Source organism: Dryobates pubescens, chromosome 15 (genome assembly GCF_014839835.1).
Source record: "Dryobates pubescens isolate bDryPub1 chromosome 15, bDryPub1.pri, whole genome shotgun sequence".
NCBI lineage: Eukaryota > Metazoa > Chordata > Aves > Piciformes > Picidae > Dryobates > Dryobates pubescens.
Window position 1 is genome coordinate 14766603 of NC_071626.1, and position 21390 is coordinate 14787992.

The 21390-nt window shown below is 42.3% G+C and overlaps 2 protein-coding genes across 3 annotated transcripts in view; one reads left to right on the top strand and one right to left on the bottom strand.

Annotated features, from left to right (window-relative positions):
• The first annotated feature begins 1474 nt into the window (after positions 1-1474).
• On the top strand, positions 1475-8413 carry NDUFB2 (NADH:ubiquinone oxidoreductase subunit B2). Its single transcript, XM_054168107.1, has 4 exons — positions 1475-1606; positions 1698-1842; positions 1918-2036; positions 2701-8413. Exons 1-3 carry the CDS (start codon positions 1536-1538, stop codon positions 1990-1992), a joined length of 291 nt encoding a protein of 96 aa, XP_054024082.1. The 5' UTR covers positions 1475-1535; the 3' UTR covers positions 1993-2036; positions 2701-8413.
• The window catches only part of BRAF (B-Raf proto-oncogene, serine/threonine kinase), a 76314-nt gene continuing 63337 nt past the window's right edge, over positions 8414-21390 (bottom strand). For both annotated transcript variants that reach the window (XM_054168104.1, XM_054168105.1), the window contains 3 exons: positions 18772-18906; positions 17788-17941; positions 8414-11555 (listed from right to left, as the gene is read on the bottom strand). In XM_054168104.1, the coding sequence (XP_054024079.1) occupies positions 11533-11555; positions 17788-17941; positions 18772-18906 (312 nt within the window). In that variant the 3' untranslated portion in view covers positions 8414-11532. The remainder of the gene's footprint in view (positions 11556-17787; positions 17942-18771; positions 18907-21390) is intronic.

Consider the following 21390-nt stretch of genomic DNA (forward strand, 5'->3'; position numbering starts at 1 on the left):
AAACTCTTGACCAGTTTTACTTTGTGAAATGGCACTCAACAAAGATTCAGGAGGAACTAATTAATATGCACTAATCTTGTAATACTGATGGGACAGAGGGTAATGGCTTAAGAGTGCAAGAGGGTAGATCTAGACTAGATTCAAGGAATAATTTGTTTTACACTGAGGGTGGCACAACACTGGAACAGGTAGAAGCCTCACCCCTTTAAACATGCAAGGTCAGATTGGACAGGGAGCTGAGCAGCCTGGTCTGGTTAAAGGTGTCCCCACTCACTGCAGAGGGAGTTGGATGTACTGACCTCTTTAAAGGTCCCTTCCAGCCTAAAGCATTTTATGATTCTGTACCTTTCCAGAAGCAGCAGGACAGCATCTGATTGCTTGAAAGGACCTCCCTGACAGTCTGGCCACTTTCTCCATTATTTTTCACTTGCTTCTTTCACAATCATTTGAATCTCCCAGAAGGCATACAACATGTACTGTAGGCAACTTGTTCTCTGTAACAAGACAGCAGATCTCCTTTGACTCTTGCTCTGGGAGCAGGTCACTGAACAGATAGGCTGACTGCAGGCTGGGTCCTCAAACTCCACGGCCAAGCCACGCACAGCATTCCTGCCGTTCCCAAACTGCAGGGATCGAATCCAGCTGCTACTTCATTGACACTACTGAGCATCTGACTAGGCCGTTGCGCTATTTTAACACCTATTAAAGAAGAAAGAAAGACGCAGGTATTTGCTAGTACAGGACAGGCCCGAAATTCCTTATTTCTATGCATGGGCACCCTATAGTTTGCCCCAGCATTCCCACTACAGCAGCAGGCCCACAGTGAGGGCCTCGGTTCGGTTCGCTGCCCTGCCCGCTTCTCGCCCGCCTCGCCTGGCTGCAGAACACCACGACGCTGAAAAGGGCGCTAACGGAGCCGCTGGCCAGAAGAAAGAGGCAGCGCACCAGGCGCTGCTTCAGAAGCCCCGCCGCGGGGCCGCTCCCACCCGCATCCCACCCACGAAGGCGAGACCATGGTGCGGAGGCGCAGCGGCGGCTGCGTACAACCACCTCAGCGGCTGCTGGCGGCACCTCCGGCGTGCCCCGTTGCGACGCAACTAGACGCTATGGATTGGACCACCTGGGTCGCCCAGGGGAGGAAAGAGCGCCGGGTTAGTTCTTTAGATCCTTACTCTTAAAGACAAGGAGCTGACATGGCCTTCTTGCCCTGCTCTGTGCGGTTTGGCCAGGGAGATCATTCCGCTCCCCGCTCCGCATCCTCAGCGGGCGACTCCCGTTGTTGGGACACAGGAGGAACACCCCTCCGCTGGTGAGTTGGCGCCGTCCCGCCCCTCCCAAGTGCCGGGCCTGGGGGACGAGGCTGCCCTCTTAGGCAGAGCGGGCCCGCCGGCGGGGCGTGGCGTTTTGCGTCGCTCCCGCCCACGACCTCTCTGCCCCTCTCGAGTAGGCGTCGGGCCGGCCCAATCGCTGCAGCTGTTGTTGGGAGGTGTCTGGGTGACATTGAGAGAGCGGGGCGGGCCGGCGGAGTTGCCTTCATGCTGGCGTCGCTGGGGCGGTCGGCGGGGCGGCTGTTGCGGATCGGGACGGGCGCGACCGGGCTGCGGCAGTGAGTGGGGCTGGCGGGGGGACTCGGGCCAGGCCGGTTGCCGCAGGTTGCTGGCAGGGCCGGGAGTGAGGAGGTGGTGGCTTTGTTGCAGTGCGGGCGGTGGGGTGCACATTGAGCCGCGGTACCGGCAGTTCCCGGAGTTGACGCGGACACAAGTGATCCGGGCCGAGCTCCTCAGCGGCTTCATGTGGTTCTGGATCTTCTGGCAGTTCTGGCACAACTCGGACATGGTGCTGGTAAGGCCGGCGTAGCAGGGGCGGGCGGGAGGGAAGTGGGGCCTTGGCCGCACTCTGACTGTGCCTCTCTCCCAGGGCCACTTCCCTTACCCCGACCCTTCGGCCTGGACGGACGAGGAGCTCGGGATCCCTCCAGATGACGCGGAATAGGCGCCTCCAGCCACGGGTTCCGGCCTTGCCGACAGCACACACCGGTACGTTTCCTGCCGCCGGCCACTGCGGCTGTACTGTCTGGCTTTGGACAGTAATAACCGCAGCCACCAGTCTCCACACACGGTCTGGACTGTGCTTTGCGTCAAAGCTCCCGGCTGAGCTGCAGTACTGGGCTGTGTTTAGAGGCTGTCTTGTCGTGGCACTGCTGGAAGTGCCCTGTTTTCAGCCATTACTTGTGCCAAATGTGTCAAATTTCTGTAGTACAGAACACAGGTATTTGCACTATTTCTTGCCTTCACACACTTTTGGGTACTTGAATGCTGGTGTCCTGGTAGTCTAGTTTTGGCAATGTAAAACTGCAGTGTATACTTAAAATTTTTATGAGTGGTAGTTTAACTGCTAACAGTTGAAAATTATTTTCTTAAGCTACTCCGTAGACCCAGCATTATGTAATCTCAAGGACATACTCTCTTTCTGGAGAGAAACCTGTAAAGTTGTTCCCTTAATGGTTTGAGGCTTTGGTTTGTTTCCAGTTCTGTGTCATCCCATTTCTTAAGCTGCTGTGTCACATCGTGGCTCTAAAAAGAAGTTTCAACTACTGCTGAAGGCAGCATGGGCACTATCAAAGGGGTCCTTCCCCTCTTCTCAGTGGTAGGAAGAGGGTGACGGAAAAGGGTTCTAAAGATTCTCTTCTGTTACTTGCAGGTTCTTGGAACTATAGAGAGCCCTGGAACCCAGCTTTGGCTCCTTGGTCCTTATTTCAATAAAAGTTAACTGTAAACCAACTCAAGATAAACCGTACTTGACTTTTGAGTGCTGTAGGATTTCTGGACAATGACGATTACAGCTCTGGAGATGAGGTATTGCAGTCTGCTGGAGCTTCTGTAATGTTTGCTCAATACATAAGGTGCTGCCTCCAAGAAATAAAAGTGATACAGCCATGTTCAGAGAATGGGTTCAAACTTCCATGCATGCACAGCAGGCAGGAATTCCATCATGAAAGCTCTGCCAAATAACCACTAAAAGGACGAGGAAAATGAAGCTTGTTAGGTTCTTGCAGTTCTAACAACGTTTTACTGAAATGTTGTCACCAAATAGCAGCTGGAATACCAGTTGCCATAGAAGCAGGGGGAGTGACCCTCAAGGAGAACCCAGGCCAGTTACTGCCAAGCTTTCCCCCCAGGTGAAGGGTAAGTGCCATGGGTGTTACCAAAGCCCAGAATAATGCATATGAAGCAAAACCCTCTGCAAAGGTAAAAATGCTGCAGGGTTAAGCACCATGGTCAAGGAAGCATCAGTCTGGCAGAGGGAGGGAGATGGGTTACTCCCTCTACTAGGTGTCCCTATGCTCTTCCTGGTGTGGTTTGTTTGCCTTTTTTTTCCCCCTTCCTATTTTGTTCTTACCTTCCAGAGTAACATTCTAATGCAACAGCATCACAGTAAACTTTTCACTCCTGTTAACCACATTAGTTACACCTCTGGAACTTCAGAGAGGAGGAGTTGTGAATTAGAGGACAATCTCCTTCAGACTTTTCCATGCAGTCAATCTTTATTATAGCAGTATTCTCATATTCACATCAAGTACATAGAACTTTTTGCCTTTTATATAATACAGAGAGTTCTTTAAATAACTTTACACAGAAATAGTTTTCTTCAATCTGAATTCAGCTATCAAATTTTAATATGTCTTAAGTCTCCATGCTCTCTAACCAAACTGGACAATATTTCCCATTGTACAAATTTACATGAGAAAAACTCCAAGTACAAATGAAGGGACAACAAAAGTGAAGGAGGCAGGAACAAACAAGAAAAATAAGTTGTATTGGCAATTACAGGGGAAACTTGAGAAGGAAAGAAGGGGAGTTGCCATGACCTATGTAACAGGAAACCAAAAATAAACATTGTGAATTAAAAAATAAATACAAGTTTCAAAACAATTACTCCATTGTAGATTTTTAAAAGCAGCTATGGGAATCTACTAACACAATTGGGTTTTTTATTTAAGTAACCAGACTGGACCTTCTACTTTGCAGTCATAAACCTCACAAACCTCTGGTGGTCAACAGCAACAACAACAACAAAAAAAATACAGCTGAAAGGAATGTTGTGTTAGCACAGAGTGTAAATTGGTGGGACATACATTTATTTCATTGCACTAAGGAACAAACAAACAAAACAAATCAAATCTGTATATAAATTTCCCTTTCCTTACTAGATTCTTTGCCTCTCATAAACAAGCCTCTGTATGATGAGGTAATGCCATTGTCTTGACTATATATATAAAAATAATCAAGTTTAAAGGATATAGATCCATGTATCTATAAACTTTAAACAAGCCAGTCCTCTCTCACTCCCCCTGTAGGGTCCAACTACTGAGTGCTACAGCTTCCATCACTTCTAAATGAAACATAAGTGTTGTTCCCCTTGTGGAACTCCCCTCCCCCAAGAGCCCAGTGCACCTTTCCTAATCTAGGAAAAGCAGCCTGCGCTCAAGTAAGAAAGAGACAGTACAAGGAACACATCACAGATGACACACATACACACCTGCTCCTTCAGAACGAAGCAGTCACAGAAGGCAACAGTGGCCAGCCTGCACGTGTGGTTTGACAAAGGGCAACAGCAATCCAATTAAGCAGCTGATGACTGGGTGCTTTTGCAATTGTGTAAGAAAAATGTCACCTGCCCAGCCCTGGGAGACCATCACTACACTGAAATGAGGTGGGGAGGGATGTTATGCCTGGAGGACGAAGGGCCAGGAGTTTTGTGCTTGCAGTCAGGATGACCACAGCACAAGTGGGCTGGCTCAAGTCCCAGACAGTGGCAGACCTTGCTCTAGCAGCACAGGTTAGCACTGGATCCCAAAGGCATTTCAAGGCTGGAAGAAGCAGAGAACAGGACCTTCCCCTAATCCCAACAAATGAGATCAGAAGAAAAGCAACATTAATTTGGGTTGCCAACAGATGCAAGTTGGCCACTGTCAGGTTCCTGTCAGTTGAGAAGCGTGGAGAGGGGGAGGAAGGGAAGGCAGGTAGGACACAAGGTTCATGGAGGAATGATGTGCATTTTTTTGTTGATTTTTTTTTTTTTGGTGTTCCCCCCCCCAAAGGTTCACAGCTTTGAATAAAAAAAGCACATCTATTGCACTTACATTTTATTTTAGACAGAATTACTTTAAACTATGCCCTCAGAACCCCCCACTATCCCAAAATAACCCAACCCCCAAGTTTGGTTCATTTTTCCCTCTAGACCCAACATCCATGCCCAGATAGTGGGGCTTCATTTTTTCTCCTACTGTTCCACTGAACTCCCAAACACACAGATTTTATTTTCAGCTAGAGTGAATACACAAATGCAACACAGAATGACATTTAACAAAACAAAACCCAATCATTTTCCCAACCCAAACAAACAAACAAAGGTTATTTTTTTGATGGTTTGGTCACTCTAAAGTAAATGTCACAAAAGGCTTACTCTAAAGTACAGCTGCTGCAAACATGACAAACCAGACAAAATGACTGGACAGGCCATGGTTGGCTCTTAAGGAGGCTGGATGAGCTGAACACACTGCTGTTGTGAGGCTGTGAAGCAAATGCTTAGGTAGTTTAGAAGCTTCTAAACCCTCCCACCAGCTCCCTTCTCTTGGGAAAATAGTTTCTTTATGATTTTGTTTTTTAAAAAGGACAAAATACCATCTTCTCACGTATACTTTTAGTGCAGAATTTAGGGTAGGTAGAAGGATTCCAGATAGTTCCTGGAACACAAGTAAAATGTTTTTATACTTTGCTTTCTAAAAGGAACAAAACCAAATTGAAACTGGTCTGATATTTTGCATAAACTGTGCATTTAGACATAACTTTTTAATTCACAATTATGCCTAAAGTCTTGCCCCAAAGAAGGAAAGGAAAAGATCGGAAAAAGCACAAATACCAAAACTCATTATTTTGACCTTCATGGACAGGAAGGTTAAACATGACACTGGTATACAGAAACTGCCAGAAGTCTGTGTAACCAGCTTGAACAAATCAAAGTCAATCACACTGGTCATCCCTCAGCTGACCAAGACACCTACCATTTCCTATGGTTCATGTGCAGTAACAGTATGTGATCACTGAAGAGTAATTGCAAGAGGCCCAAGGAAGAACCAAGGAAATCTGATGATATTCCAGAAAATGAAACTGCACTTTCTAGGCCAGGAGATTAATTGTATGGTCTGATATATGTGGACTTGGATTACATGAGTATTAGCCACCAACTTGTCATCTAGATCTCATTTTTCATCTACCATCTCATTCCAAGATGCTGCGACAGTGTAACTTTGAGCCTCTTCAAAGCTTTCTATTACCTTTCTTTAACAAGACCTTTGTGTCTTTGGAGGTGAGGAGGACTTACTTGTTTTTAAACTAAATTAACCTAATTTAACTTCCAATAGAGCAGATTTCAAGCAGCAGCCTGAAACTGTGATTGAAATTCACTGTAAATGAATTACATATCCTTCAATTCCTGGCTTTGAAATGATCATAGGTATTTTGGGGAATACTCTCTGCCCTTCTTGCTCCTTTACAGAAGTTTACCAACTCCAAACTACTTATCTATAGTAATAGCTATATACAAAACTACTGCATGAGAAGTAAACCAAAGCCACTGCTCTAGTTACAAAGCACCTGGTTTACATTCTGTTGTACTTTTTAAGGTTGCAAAGGCACATGATCATTTGGCAAACTGCAAAGACTGTTTTGGGGATCCCTATGTAAACCATTCAACAGAGGGTCTTGGTAACTCCCTTTTGTAAAGAAAAAGAGAGAAGCCAGTTTTGATCCGAGTTCGCTCTTGGTGTACTGTATATTCTGCAGTTTAAGTTTCATCCTTCTGCATTTTCATAGTCATCTCCTGCTGTCATCGTGCTGACTTAATAGCTTCTGTGTTAGCTTCCTTAAAACTTAAATGCAAATAAGGTTTTAAACGACTTTGCTCTGTTCTTCTGATAATTTAATTTACTAGGTAAGAAATAATGAAACAACGAAGAAGACTATTTAAAATACATGCCAAAACAAATATGAAGTGCAAATGCATACTAACAAGGCTGCAGTAAACAGAAAGTTTGTTTCATAAACTTCTGTGTAAAACATGTAAGAGAGAACAGGAACACCCAGCACCTTCAATGCCATGTTGCAACAGTCCACTGCTTTTCAACTGAGCTTAACTGTACCTAGAAGCTTCGCCTGTCGCATTGTGCTACCGGTGATACTTTTTTTCCCAACAGACAGAAGACATGTTGTCTACAGTACTATGAATAGTTTGTGCTACACATGCTGCACACTCACAGTCAAGAAGGGAATGAAATCTATAGGCTGCAAAAGTGTGAAATGTCTACATGTTTCTTCCCTACATTTAGCCCCTCCAGCTATCAAAACTTCGGCTTGTCCTGGTTTGTGAGATTTCTGGGGATCAGGCTTCTGCAAATGAATTTATATCACCAGACAAACACAGAGGCAAACCTACTTAAGTGTGACCTTCAGTGTATATTGTCCCCCTGACTTGGGCATTTGTGGAAAGACATGGTCTCCATCAACAGTCAGCACGTCACTCATTTTATGTCCTGAAGGCCCACACAAGCACATACTAATCCATGTAACATTGAGAGGACGTAGTAACATGGCAGTACTTGGCCTCAAAGAGTCTGGATCATCATAAGCTGCTAAGGCATTCTAGCACAAGAAAGAATGATTTTAGATAAACGTGAAAAGCAGAAGTGGAGTAATTTAATGACCTGCATGAGCTTATAAAAAAAAAAAAGAAATGACATGACTGGGCTAATCGTTATCTGAGGCTGCCTAGAACTTCATTAATGCAGAAATGAGTTGCAGAATAACCAGGCCTCTATGCTCATACCATTTGATTTTAAGCTCCACTACAATGTTTCAGCTCCAGCAAATAGGCTGCAGGAAACAATCACGTACTGACAGGGAAGATGCAACAGGAAACTGGCCTCTTTTAACTGTGTGCAAAAAAAAGGAAAGGCAGAGGGGAAGGTGTATGTGTGGTTAATGAAAACATGAATAGCTGGGACTGGATACTGGTTGCTTTGCAAATAACTACTATATATTAGATACTGGAGAGCTAAAGGCAGTATGACTGTCTTGGTGTCCACCCCAACACGCACACATGACATTTGGAGTAGTACTTCCATACTATGGCATGTGCTTGTGGTCAGAACACCATAGAGAAGCTTAGAAATTTAGTCTAACAGACATTGAATGTACAGGTCATTTTAGCTTGCTTCCTTCACCCCTCTTCTGTACAGGGCCCTCAGTTCTGGTCTGCTCTTAATCTCCCCATTCACTAAGTATCTAGAGGGCACCTTTAAGACTGGTTCTAATGGCATGTGACACATCCAGAAAAACTCCTGAAGAAAAAAAAAAAAAAAGAAAAGGAAAAAAAAGTCCTAGTTATTTACAAACCACATTTCTTCCCAATTTTGCATGAGTATTACAGGGGACCTCTTACAGACAAACACACATTACTACAGCTATCTGGAGGGAAACAAACAAACATGAAAACCAGTAGAAATGCATCCTGAAAGGACTTCTCTGAACAGCAGCCATACAACTTGCACATTCCTCAGGAAAAACAAAAAAACAAACCAAACACAATAAGAAAAACAAAATTACAAGCAAACAAACCCCAATAAACAAACCCCAGAGATCATCTGTTACTTATAAAGTGCTTTGCATGGACAAGGACAGCAATTTTCCTTGTGCTTTTCCTATGGGCTCAAGAAGCATATTGTAGACTAATGGGTAAGGAATCTTCACGAAAGTAAGTTCATTTTCAGCAAAGATAGAATGAAATTCCTAACAGTTATATTTTAGCAGACAATCTTCTGCCAGCATGACCTTTGTGGAAGGAAACTAGGGCTTTCAACAAGCTCTGTGAAACAAATGACAGTTAAACCACCTGTACATACTTGCTCCAGTAACAGTTTCTTTCAGGAGAATGTTAATTTCTGAATTAACATTCAGAAACATGTACAAATTAGGCCACAGCCCATACAGGGGCTGGAGCAGTGCATGGGGTGGAAGAAGGAGGAGCAGTGACTACCTTACTGTCTAGGACTATGTATCTGCAAATGCTCTCAACTGCCTGCTGACTCATGGCCTCAGGATCCTTCCACCTCTGAGGTGCTGGCCTCAGGTGATCACCAGGGAACACTCCGACTTCACTAGTCTGCAAACCACTGCTTGCTCATTAGCTTCTCCACACTGGGAAGTGGCTATTGCTACTATTTAAATTCCTGCCAATCTCAATAAGGAAAAAACCTTACAGCATCTGAAGATCCACAGCAGACAAGAAAAAATTTGTGCTTTTTTTTTCCCCTCTTTTTTAAAATGCATCCTGTACACAAAATCAATTCTATTCATGTACCAACATGAATCACTTCATTCTTGTAGTGACTATTAAGTCATTCACTATTGCTGTCTTGCTAATATTTATGGAATTAAGATGAATACACAGTATTTCAGTTATAATTCCCACTTCAGGTTAGTCTGGTCCCTGTAACTCCAGTAAACATTTACTGACAAACATAACAGACTACCAGCAACACTGCAGAACTCCAGGGTTTTAAAAGCATGTTCTGCTACTGATGTACATTTCCCCCCTTTGCCTTGGAGCAACCTTCTGCAGACAGAAACAGTCCAGCTCTCACAGGGAGGGAAGATTAGCATCCTCAACCAAAACATCCATGTTTGGCATGGACACCATATTCACACACATTTAACTCCTTCATTTATTTGTCATGATTTTCTTTTAACAGCCCACACCTTTACCCAGCAAGAACCTCCCCACTGGAGGTGGGTTGGTTCTCCTGCCTCACCTGGAGTGGTACAGGGCAGATACGAATCAAATTCTGAAAGCTTCAGTCTGAGCTTAAATTTCTTCCTAATGTGGTCTGACTTCCCTCGGTACAAATAATTTACATGTAATATCGGAGAACTCTGCAAACAGATCACATCATGAGATACTCTACTAGAGGTAAATGATGTGCAGATCTTTATGAACTGTCTTTTCCCTGACTGGGTAACTTGTCAAAAAGCTACCAACCATTTGAAAACCAGGATTGGAGGACAGGAAAACAAAGCACTTTAATGGAGATACCGCCACCTTCGTCCTATTTTGCAAAGTCTTAAGAAGGGAAAGACAAATGGAAGGGAAGGGATGACCTGGAAGAGAGCAATGAGAGGGAAAGTAGTCAGCGTGGATCCAGCAAGTACCATTTTGTTTTGATCTAACAGCTTGCCATTAGGACAAGATGCTCCACATTTACACACACACTTATCAGAGGACAGTTAGTTAACAGGATAAAAATCCTTTAAAAAAAGCTCTTGAGAGTACCAAAACAATTTCCGGAATGTCTAATTCTAGGGGGGTTTGTATTTGTATTCAATTCAACCTGAGAACTTTTTTCTCCATTTATGAAAACATTACATATTGGTAAGGTACCTGGCATTAACCTGCACCCTCGTTTAAAATAAAACTTTTAAAGTAGGTACATACACCATTCACAGTCTGTATCAGGAGTTCTACAGACTTCAGATGCCGTGGTAGCATCCTCGATAAATACCTTGTATCGTACGATACAAAAGAAACAAAAATCAGAGGACAATCTCGCTACATCTTTTGGTTTTTTTTTTTCCAACTTCAGTTTGCTGGACCAACACAAGAAGGATCTACCTAATCCTTCTAAAAGATGTTGTATATGCACACACCAAGAAAATGCTGGAAAAGGAAAAAGGTTAAGGTTGGTTGTTTCTTGAAGAAGTGATAAAGTAAATCTCAGAACAGGTGCAGCAGCATCCCCTTTTCCTTCAGAGTAACCTCTTCACCTCTAGAGCAATGTCTTCCCCATCTCCCATCACCCCACACTTAATTTTACTGGAGTAAAACCAATCATATAGACAGATTTAGGTATCTGACACTGTGATACAGTGAAAAGGGGATACTGCATTGTCCATAAACCAGTGAGTACACCAGGAAAAAAAAAAGATCAGAACAGAGGATGATTCTTTTAAACTAGCACTCATCAGACTCTCAGCCTCTGATGGTACGTTGTTAGAGGAGAAAAGCCGACCAGCAGACCATCCAAAGCAAGTCTCATAAGTTGCAGACCATCCAAAGCAAGTCTCATAAGTTGCAGCAGCAGTTCCATCCCCTCATGCCCGCGCACCACAGTCAAACCACGAGCGCCCTCTCCTCTCCTGGGAATGATGCCAACGGCACAGGCAGCCACTGTGGGTCTCCGAATGCACGTGGTGGTTTGTGTTGAAGGAGAAACACTGGCAGCAGAGGATTCTGGTTCCCCAAAAGGTACTTTTCCCCATTGTGTTGGACTGGCAGTTCCATTCTGCTCCACTTTTAAGCTTATGAATATCTTTTCTAAATAACTTTAGGTTTTTGTGGAGCAGAATAGAGTTTTGATGTTAAGAAACTGTAGGAACACAAGACTTAAATAACAGAGTGGGTGCTGCCATGGTGCTGTGGCTACTTGAACGCTGCAAATTCTCCTGTAGAGGGAGGACAAGAGCTTGGTTTAAGGAGGTGATTTCAGTTATTAGGTAGACAGAGATTTTCTCCAGACTAGTTGAACATTAGGTTGAATATAAAAGATGTTAAAAACCCGCAAACTGTTAAAATTAAAGCCCAAAGGAGTACACAGTGAGAGAGCATCGAAAACAGACTCAGCATATTTTACCAAAAATAGAATTCCTTGAATGCAAGCTGTACCCATTCTTCCCAAGAGAGAGGTTTGAAAGTTCAGGTAAAGTCTAATTCATCATGCATTTGAAAATAAAATGTGGTGGTTTAATTTTGCTTAAACTCCTTATTGCACAGATGATGTCCTCCTGAAGAGCAACAATTGCCATAAATGGATCAGACCGCAAACTGATGTCTGTTCTGGTGTACAACTGGTTTAATAACAAAGAACTCTTTGAAACACCTGCTAACCTTTAAAGACTATATACAGTAAAGTGCCTGAATATTAAATATGCATTAAAGAATGCTAGGATCTCATTTAGAGGCCACACAGCACCCTACTAGGAGAAAAACAAGAATGGCGAGACCGAAATTAGGCCTTGCTAACAGGGAGCACAACAAATAAAGCAACTCTGCGCTTCCTTCAGAATTACTGAGTGAACAGTTAATTCTATGCAGCACTTCCACACGCAGTGATCCCCTGAAGTTCTGCACAGACGTTGATTTAGTGTCAGCACGCTGTGCGATAGACTGGGAGGTCCCATTTCAGAGATACAAGTATGGCACAGAGTAAAATTGCTGCCCAAAGTCTTGAGGTGTTTGCCAGAACATTAAATAGAAGCTGAAACTAAGATACTCCTTAATCTTACCCTTTGGCTGTATTAGCTGTAATATTTGCCTGCCACTCACAAAGAACATGTATTCTACAGGGGTTTTAAGGAGAAATGCCTAACTAAACCAAAAGGACTCAGAGGCAAGAGGAAAAGAAACATACATAAAACTTCCCTGTGTTGGGTTTCACATGAATTTTGGGTTGGTTTATGCCCCTTTCTTCACAGCACTCCTCAGAGTTCTCCTGAAAAAAGGAGCGATAAGCATGCCTAATAGACCTTTTGTTCTGTTCAACAGAATTGTGTTGAATGTCATTATGTACAAACAACTGCTCCCTATCTTGCTGTCCTTCCATCCTTTCAAGGGCAAGCATTTCATTGGCTTTGTTTTCCCTTAAGATTCTTATTCAGAATACTGGAAACAAAGCAGAAGCTGCAAACCAAGTTTTAGGCTGATAGCATTAATTCCATGGAATGTCTTGCTATGATGAGATGAGAACCAAGAGGAGTGATCAGGAGTCTGCAGGAGGCAAAGAAAAAGCATCTAAAGGGCTGGACAGGAGCAGCTGACCTAAAGGAACACAAAGCAAGCAGGAAGAGGGCTCTGTGTGTCATAGGAAATGAGAAGGGAGTATACCCAAGATCTCAAGTAAGGGTGGATGACACAGAGGGCTCTGACACACCTCAAGCTCTGTGTGTCTTGATAGGTTGTAGGTTTAAGCTTAAGAATAAAACCTCCATGATGACTCCAACTGTCTATCCTACCAGCTCTACCAACAGCTCTGATATACTCTAAATATTTAATAATCTTCCCTGTTTCTCTTTGACAGTTCAACAGTCTCCCAAATCTCAGAGTATCTTCTGGAAGCACCTCAATTTTTCTACTGTTCAGAGAAGGACAAAAAAGTCATTGAGTACTGCCTGTGAGGCTAATTTTTAAGACTGACATTCATGCCTAACTACATTTTCAAAACATGGTTTACTTCATTTATTTCTCAGTCTGCCTTCCTAAACTGCTGATGAAAGATCAATTTATAGAGACTGCTCCCTCATTACTCATCTTGTCCTTCTGCCCATTTCTGGTAATAATTCAGTTTTTAATAGTCATACAGGGATTTCAGAAGATAAAAGACGAACCATTAATTGGGAAACGGCAATGGAAAACAGGAGCTGAAGTGAAGAAGTGTGTCATGCAGAGTGCTATCTATAAAAATAATGTGATTTTTAGACTTTTCTGCTATTTAAATAAAACCTTAGCAAAGACATTTTCTTTGAGAAGCTAATGCTAAATCTCCCCTTTCAAAATGTAGGTGCTAAGCCAATTTCACATCAAGAGGAGACCAAAATAGGTTACACGTTCATGTAATGATGGGATTAAGTCATCTGAAAGTGTACAAAATTCAGTTACCAGTTAACATCTTTCCTTAGGTGAGGAATGTGGATTCCTATACCTATCCACATACAGGCAGCTTCCATCCTGCCAGCTGTCAACAGGATGTTCAGAGGAGTAGCTGCACTACTTTATGACACCCCTTCTATTCTGAAAATGTTAAATAGCTTTAGCTGGTTCCTTTATTTTCTGAAAGAAACCCCATCTGTTGGAGAGGGAGTGAGAACACAGGCAGCCTCCTCCTGAGACTTAGGTGCATACAGATAAATGAAGTAACGTGAGCTGTGAATTCACGGTTTTCTTGCAGGACAGGAAGGTCTTGCTGTCATGATCTGAATGGATGAAGACAGCTTTAGTAACATGATGCAATATGCCCTGTACTGCAGGAACAGGATCATCCTCATTCTACCCTACTAATTCTTTGGACACAGATCTGTAATGGCCAGTGTTAACCTAAACTGGGACTACTGCAGCCCCTTTTCCTCCTGACATGAGCCACAGAGCAATGACCTCAGTGTTGTGCCACAGCAGCACTACCTGGCCCTGATGCAAGATGGCTCAAGGAGCTGACCTGGCAAATGCAAGCTCAGGCTGGTGAACAAGCAAAATTTTCTAACAAGTTTTTGAAGAGCTGCTCTGTTGGTAGGGGGCAGGAGGAATCAGTCATCTGCAGAGAAGGGACTTGTGGAATTGGAGAGCATCTGCCAGTGCAAGGTTAAGGAGCTGGGCCATGGCTGCTCTACATGAGATCAGCTTACCACGAGCCTATGAAGCAGCATGGTTAGCAATTTGGGATGTAAAAAAACCAACAGGTATTTTTGTTCACTGCAAGCCAGACATCTGACGTGCTTTTTACTGAGCAGAACTTCAGATATGTGCTTTGACTGGCAACAAAAAAATTCCCTTCCAAAGGATGGATAGCATTTGAAAATCTACACTTCCTACAGAGCCCTTTCAAGTTAGCTGCTACAGTCTTTTCACACTTGTCACATGCAAAGCCAGTGGAAACTATTTAAAATGAACACTTACAAAAAATCTGTGCTAAAAAGATGACCAAGTTCTTTTATGGGTATCCAAACAATATATTATAAGGGCATGTTCTGAGCAAACCTACTCCCTCTGATTCCTGGAAGGATTTAAGATGCAGTTACCCGTCTCTACTCTCACAAATTGCCTAAGTTATCTGGCCTCATGAGGTTACTAAGGTATGTACAGAACAGCTTAACTGTACTCCTTATCCTGGGGTAGATGAAATGTTTCTCAGAATAATTATAAGAAAAATGGTTTATTTCCAGGAAAGCAGAGAACAACTGCTTTATCATATGGAAATGACAAATTCCAACACCTTGCCTGGCTTATACTCACAGACACAGAAAAGCATATGACAAAGTTTTCTGTTGGATCTTGCTCTCATCTTCTAGTATGAATACCATCCAATAGCTAAATAAAATTCTGGAGCATGCAGGAATTTGTATATTTACTACCCTCAGAAGAGTATGCACCAGTGTGTGTGAAGATTTGGACATTCTAGAAGGCACCGAGGCAGATTTTGTTTCCATACTGAGATGCAGAGAAGTAAAGAAAAGCACAAAGTAGCACAAAGCACCCCTCCAGAAAAGCCTGGGATTCTACAGAGCTGTCCTCAGCAGCAATAGGTATCTGTTTCTAAACAATGAATCTGAGTTCAATCTTTGAGAACACTGACTCAAATCCCTAAGTATTATAGGCAGCATATGATACCAAATCTCATTGAAGCAGCAATTACAAACTACAGAAATGAAGCCCCTAAATGCCTTAATATCAGATAAAGTTAATGATCCACAAACCCAGCCTTCCTTCAGGCTATGGGTCCCAAACAGTGCTTGATGTGTAAGAACAGGTGACACAGTAGGAAGTCTAATGCATTGACCATAGAGCAGAAAATGGGGCCAAATGCAGCATCACTCCCCGTTGTACCCCTATAGCACAGAATAATCTTAACACGAAGGAGTATAACCCTACTCCAGGTAGTAACTCATTTGAATTATCTGGCAGACCCAAAAAAGAGTGAGCCTGGGCAAGACAGTGATGATGGTTCTGCACTCTCTGTAACTCCCTGTGTTGTCTAGCCTCTTTGGTGCGGAATGCCACATTTCCAGATTCTGCAGGAGATCCAGCAGCATCCTTCTGCTCTTACTAAGAGTGCCCATCTGTAGCCTCTACTCAATACCATACCCCAAAGCCTCACCCATTCCTCCTCACTGCCCAAAACACAAAACTGAAGGGGAAAAAAAATAAAAACTCACTTAAATCCTGCTTTCATTTCAAGATAAGCCTGCCAAAAGGATGTGAAGCTACCAGAAAGATGTTCTAAATCAGTAACAACTTTTGTCCTCCATAACTAGTTCCATAGAGATAGATTTCAACAGCTGAATTTTCTGGACAAAATGAGAAGTCAATTCCCAAATTGTTCCAACAGTAGAAGCCAAAGAGACCATCAGAATCCAGCCAGAAAATGCAGAAATTGCCTACATCTCTTCAAGCTCTGCCTTCTGTTTTAAAAGGCTCAGTTGCCAGACAGCAGAAAACATTTTTGAATTCTTGATCTATTTAAAAAGTCCTCTTGCCAGCAACATGCAAACGGCTCTGTAATTATGTAAATCAGAAGCCATTAAGGAGACTCCTGGCCCTTGAGGTCCTAACAAGAACAGCAATAGTTTGTGAAAATTAATAGCTCGGAAGTTTAAAACAACCAAAGCCACACAACTGATTTCAAGATATGCAAGAACACAGTCAATAACACTGTTGTTTTAATATCTGACATCAAAGACTGGTAGAACCTGAGCTACTATCCTGATTCACCTGTTTCAGGGGAAAACACAATCTTTCAAGTGAGCTGGCAGGATCTTGGTAAGGTGTCTGTCTAGCTTTCTCAATTAAGATACCTAGCCTGATTCACTTCCAGCCAAACTAGCAGCTTTTATATGGAAGTGAAAAAGACCAATCTGTCACTGAACAAGAGCATGTTCAACAAGAGCATGTTCAGTGGTATTCTTAACAATATTAAAATAACTAAAACCTTTCACCTTAACAGCATTCATGGCATTACACTGATTTCCATGAAAACAACAGCTTTTTCAAATCCTCTTTTCCTGTTATGGGTGTTAGCTGCCTTTCTCTCAAAGTATTTGGTTATACTCAAGATTTAAAGTGGTTTTTTTTTTGTTCTTTCTAATTGAAATACATGCTAATTGAAGGATACAGGCACAATTCCATTATCATCAGTAATCTTGTAGTTCAGCAGAGGCAGATTCAGAATTTCTTCTACGTTTTGAGATGGTTTAAACTGTAGCAGGTCAGAGCATTCAGGCACAAAAAGAATAAATGTAAGACCTAAACCCTGTGCTACCACTCCTCTGCAGGATCAGATGTTCTCTAAATAACATTATTTTAAACTTCAACCTTCAAAGTAAGTCACAGGTCACCAGGGTCTTTATTTGGATTTCTGCTGTATCTGCTCACTTTTGCTGACCATAAGAAGTTTTCACTCTGCTGAGCCTTGAAGCAGTTTATTTTTCCAATTGTTGCCCACATGAGTAGCATTACCAACTCAGGAATCTAAAGACTATTGCTCAAGTAAAATGACCTCAACTGAAGTAAAAAATGAAACAAAACAACCCACCACAGCTTGACTAGAATACTCTTGAGTAACTAATTTCCAATCAATAAACCAGGCAAAAATGACAAAGGCAGGCAAAAATGACAGCCAATGACCTTAAGAAGACTTTTGCTTGTTTGGAAGCAACTTTTCCCATTTCTCTTATGTGACCTTCTAATTCTTGTGCCGGCTGTTCCCAGGGCACTCCTTACCAACACAGACTTTGTGCTCAGAACATTCAATGCCCAGTGTTAGGAAGCTAAGTCTTCATTCCCTCAGTAAACCTTAAAACCGTAGGTGGTAGGAACTGAGAACGTACACGTGTTGCACTCACAGGAACACACCAGCACACAGATGCACAGGCACATGCTTTCACATTTCTTTTCAGTGTACTGGAAACCCACCGTATCCCCCTGCTTGGATGGGTGTTTTTGGAGAAGCACAAGCATATAGACTAAAATCCTCTGTCTGGAAGCCAGCCCGGTTTAATGAGGGCTCAGATGCACTGCGGTGAATTTTTGGCAATGACCGGGCCAGAAGCTCAATGGAGGCAAGAATCTAAAACAAGGAGAAATTAAGCAATAAAATCTGTTGTTCCAAAGTTGCACCACTCTCTTCAGACCAAAGGCAGAACATGAAATAATGACAGAAAAATACTTATGCACAAATTTAAATGGAAACTTTAACAAACAGATTACTGCATTACACTCTGACGTACACATCCTCAAAAACTGAAAAGGACATTTTGGGAAGAAACTGTATCCATTTCCCCTTTAAAAGGGCATACTGATTTGCTCTGTGAGCATAATGAATACAGCTGCCTTTTATTTGCCTCCTTGTTTGCGCAGCGGTACCTATGCCTAGCACGCTGGCAGTAAGCACGGCTTTGGCAGCAGTTTGCTTAATGCGATTTACCGTACAGGCAGCAGAGGGAGCTCCCTAGTTTTTAAACCCGCCTTGGTCACGATGCAAACAGAAACAAGGTGTCCCCCGCAAGCTTGTAGAAATCCAAACCTTTCTCAGCAGGCAGAACAAGTCAAGTTTTGTGACAAAACTGTTTCCCGTCCTAAAGCTTGAGGGAAAGCAAGGAGGGGAGTACGTATGCCATTCGTGTGTCTGATTGTGATTATCCATTTCACTGTCTCCCAGTTAAAATTTCTCCAACACATAAATGCTTTGCTGACTACATTTTCATTCTAACACCTGCTTTTTGAGTGGAAAATAAACATTTCTATTTATATAGCACCAATCAGGTACTGAGCCAGAACTCTTATGAGTCATGCTATAGCATTAAAAAAAATTTCAACTGGCCAATGAATTCATAATTGACCTTCATTTTTAATATTGGAATGATAAAGTCTATGAGAACTAAAGAGGAATATTCTCACCTGTGGAAAAAGGGGTCTCTCATCTCTCTTCTTTTTTAGGCATTCTGCCATTAGCCTCTTCATAGCTTTTGGACAGTTGCTCCGTACTTTGCTGAGATCTGGGGATAGGTATCCTCGTCCCACCATAAAAATTATCTTTATTTAAAGGGAACAAAGATGAAAGGGGAAGCGGATGAGTCCATAAAACAAACAGTAATAGAAGAAGAACATTTTGCTAAATCATTTTAGTCCCAACAGCAAGTTTTCTGCTCCCAGAGAACACTGCGTCATTAAAACTGCCAAGCGTTTTACGGCAACGCTTGTAACCTATTCAGTACAGAGAAAAAAAAATAAGAAAGAAATATTTTTTTTTTTCCCTCCTCCTCCTAAGAGAGATTTCTGTGAAACCTGAGCACTAGTAAATGGTTACCATTTATAGCAATAACTGTCAAAAACTGTTACAAAACCAAGAACAAGCAACTTCGCGGCAGGAACAGAATGCCTAAAAATAAATACTCTGTAAAAATAAATATTCTGTTTCATATTGTAAGTCAACAGCAAGCTCACACTGAAAGCTATTTTCAAAAAAGGAGAACTTCAGATATTAAAACACCTAACCTTTTGAGAATAAAATTCCATCACATACTTTTCCACCACAAAAGCTTTTCCACCTCCTTCACACCTCTCCTCCTTCCTCCCCCTTTCCCCCCAAAACAAAAAGAAAACAAGTAAGCAAAAAGAAGCTGCCTTTCTTCTGCAGGAGAGGAGACAGATAGGCTTTATATTTTTACACTAATTCCTTTAATGTGGAAGGCTTATATTTCACCTAAAGATAAAACTTAAGCATAAACCAAAGCAAACTAATAGAAAGTGGGAAATATGGTTCATGTTCTCATAGATATAAATAAATAAGTAAATAAATCCATCAAACAGCATCACATCAAGCCAAGGTCAAATGCAACGTGGTTTCAGTACTGCAGTTGCACTGACACTAAAAAGCCCTTTCAAGCTAACTAATCAAAGATCTGTTCATGCTGCAGAAGATAATCACTACCTTTACTGAATACGCTGACAGACCCAGCGGGTTTATCATACCTTACATTTAATGAAGTGTAACTATTCCATATCTTGACACTGGCAAAAAAACCACTGCAGAAAATAACCCCCAACTCAAGCAAGCACTGCAGATTATTTATACTAATACAATCCTTTTTCAACTTTCTGATTCAGTCACATCTGTTTTGGCATCAAGGAGGAGTATAAAACTCCCATGCCGTTTCTTTAGAAATCCCAATGAGCCAGAGTAGCATTTCATAGTAAAGTCTTGTCTACCATATCCCTTCCCTCTGCTGCCATGAGATTTACCATCATCTAAAAGTCACTCTTTCCTAAATCAGTACACTAATTAAACTAAAATTATTTTAAATTATGATTTATGTTTCCAATACTCACTTTACAGATAACAAAGGGATTAAACCTCTATCTTAACTAGAGAGAACAACAGTCCCAGCCTGTCTGGAAAAGTCTCTTAAGATGAAATACTCTGAGGTGCAACAAGAACCATGCTTTGCTCACTAAGAATCTCAGTTGCATCACAGTAGCTGATGTAAATGCACCACAAAGAGTAAGCACTACTTAGGTCTTTGCAGACAACAGATTGAAAGTGACAAAACTCAAGTCATTAGAAGCATTTCATATGTTGGCCTCCTCTGCATTTTAAAATTTGTTTCAGCACTGAGTTGAGCACCCACATCTCTGGGTTCAAGTTTCAAAAGGTAAAAACGGTGCCTGAGCATGGCTTTTAGAAGGCCATATCCATCTGATCAGCAATCTGGACATCTCCCTTCTTTCAAAAGGCAAAACTGACTATTTTGATTATTAAGAAGGAGGAAGTAACTCCAAATTTGATGAGCTGGGATGAAATGTTCTGACAAATATGGAAGCAGCCTTATAAAATGGCATTCACGGATGAACGTTGCTATGGTTGCAGTTCTCAAGTACTGACAGTGAAAACACGAGAGATGCGGACACAGAAACAACATAAATACATCACCACCTAGACATGGAATAGTTCACACCAAAGATCAAGAGGACACAGTCTCAGGCTGCGCCCGGGGAGGTTCAGGCTGGATGTTAGGAAAAAGTTCTATACAGAAAGAGTGATTGCACATTGGAATGGGCTGCCTGGGGAGGTGGTGGAGTCGCCATCACTGGAGGTTTTCAGGAGAAGACTTGATGGGGTGCTTGGTGCCGTGGGTTAGTTGTTTGGGTGGTGTTGGATTGGTTGATGGGTTGGACGTGATGATCTTGAAGGTCTCTTCCAACCTGGTTTATTCTATGTATTCTATGTATATGTATCTTGATGCATAGGCACTATTCTCAGATTAGGCAGAGAAATAATCAATGACATGTGCCTATCCTGTGGAGATATATTACAGGCATGCGGTACCATCAGGCATCAGGATATATTTGTTCACAATTAAGTCATCTGCTTGCAGGACTCACACACCCTAGGAAGTCATATACTCCACCAAGCAGGGTTTGAAAAATGTTGATATCCTGAAACTCATTTAGATGGTACATGAATTTCTCAAGACTGAAATGAATATAAAACACACAGCGAGATGATTGCTGTTCCAT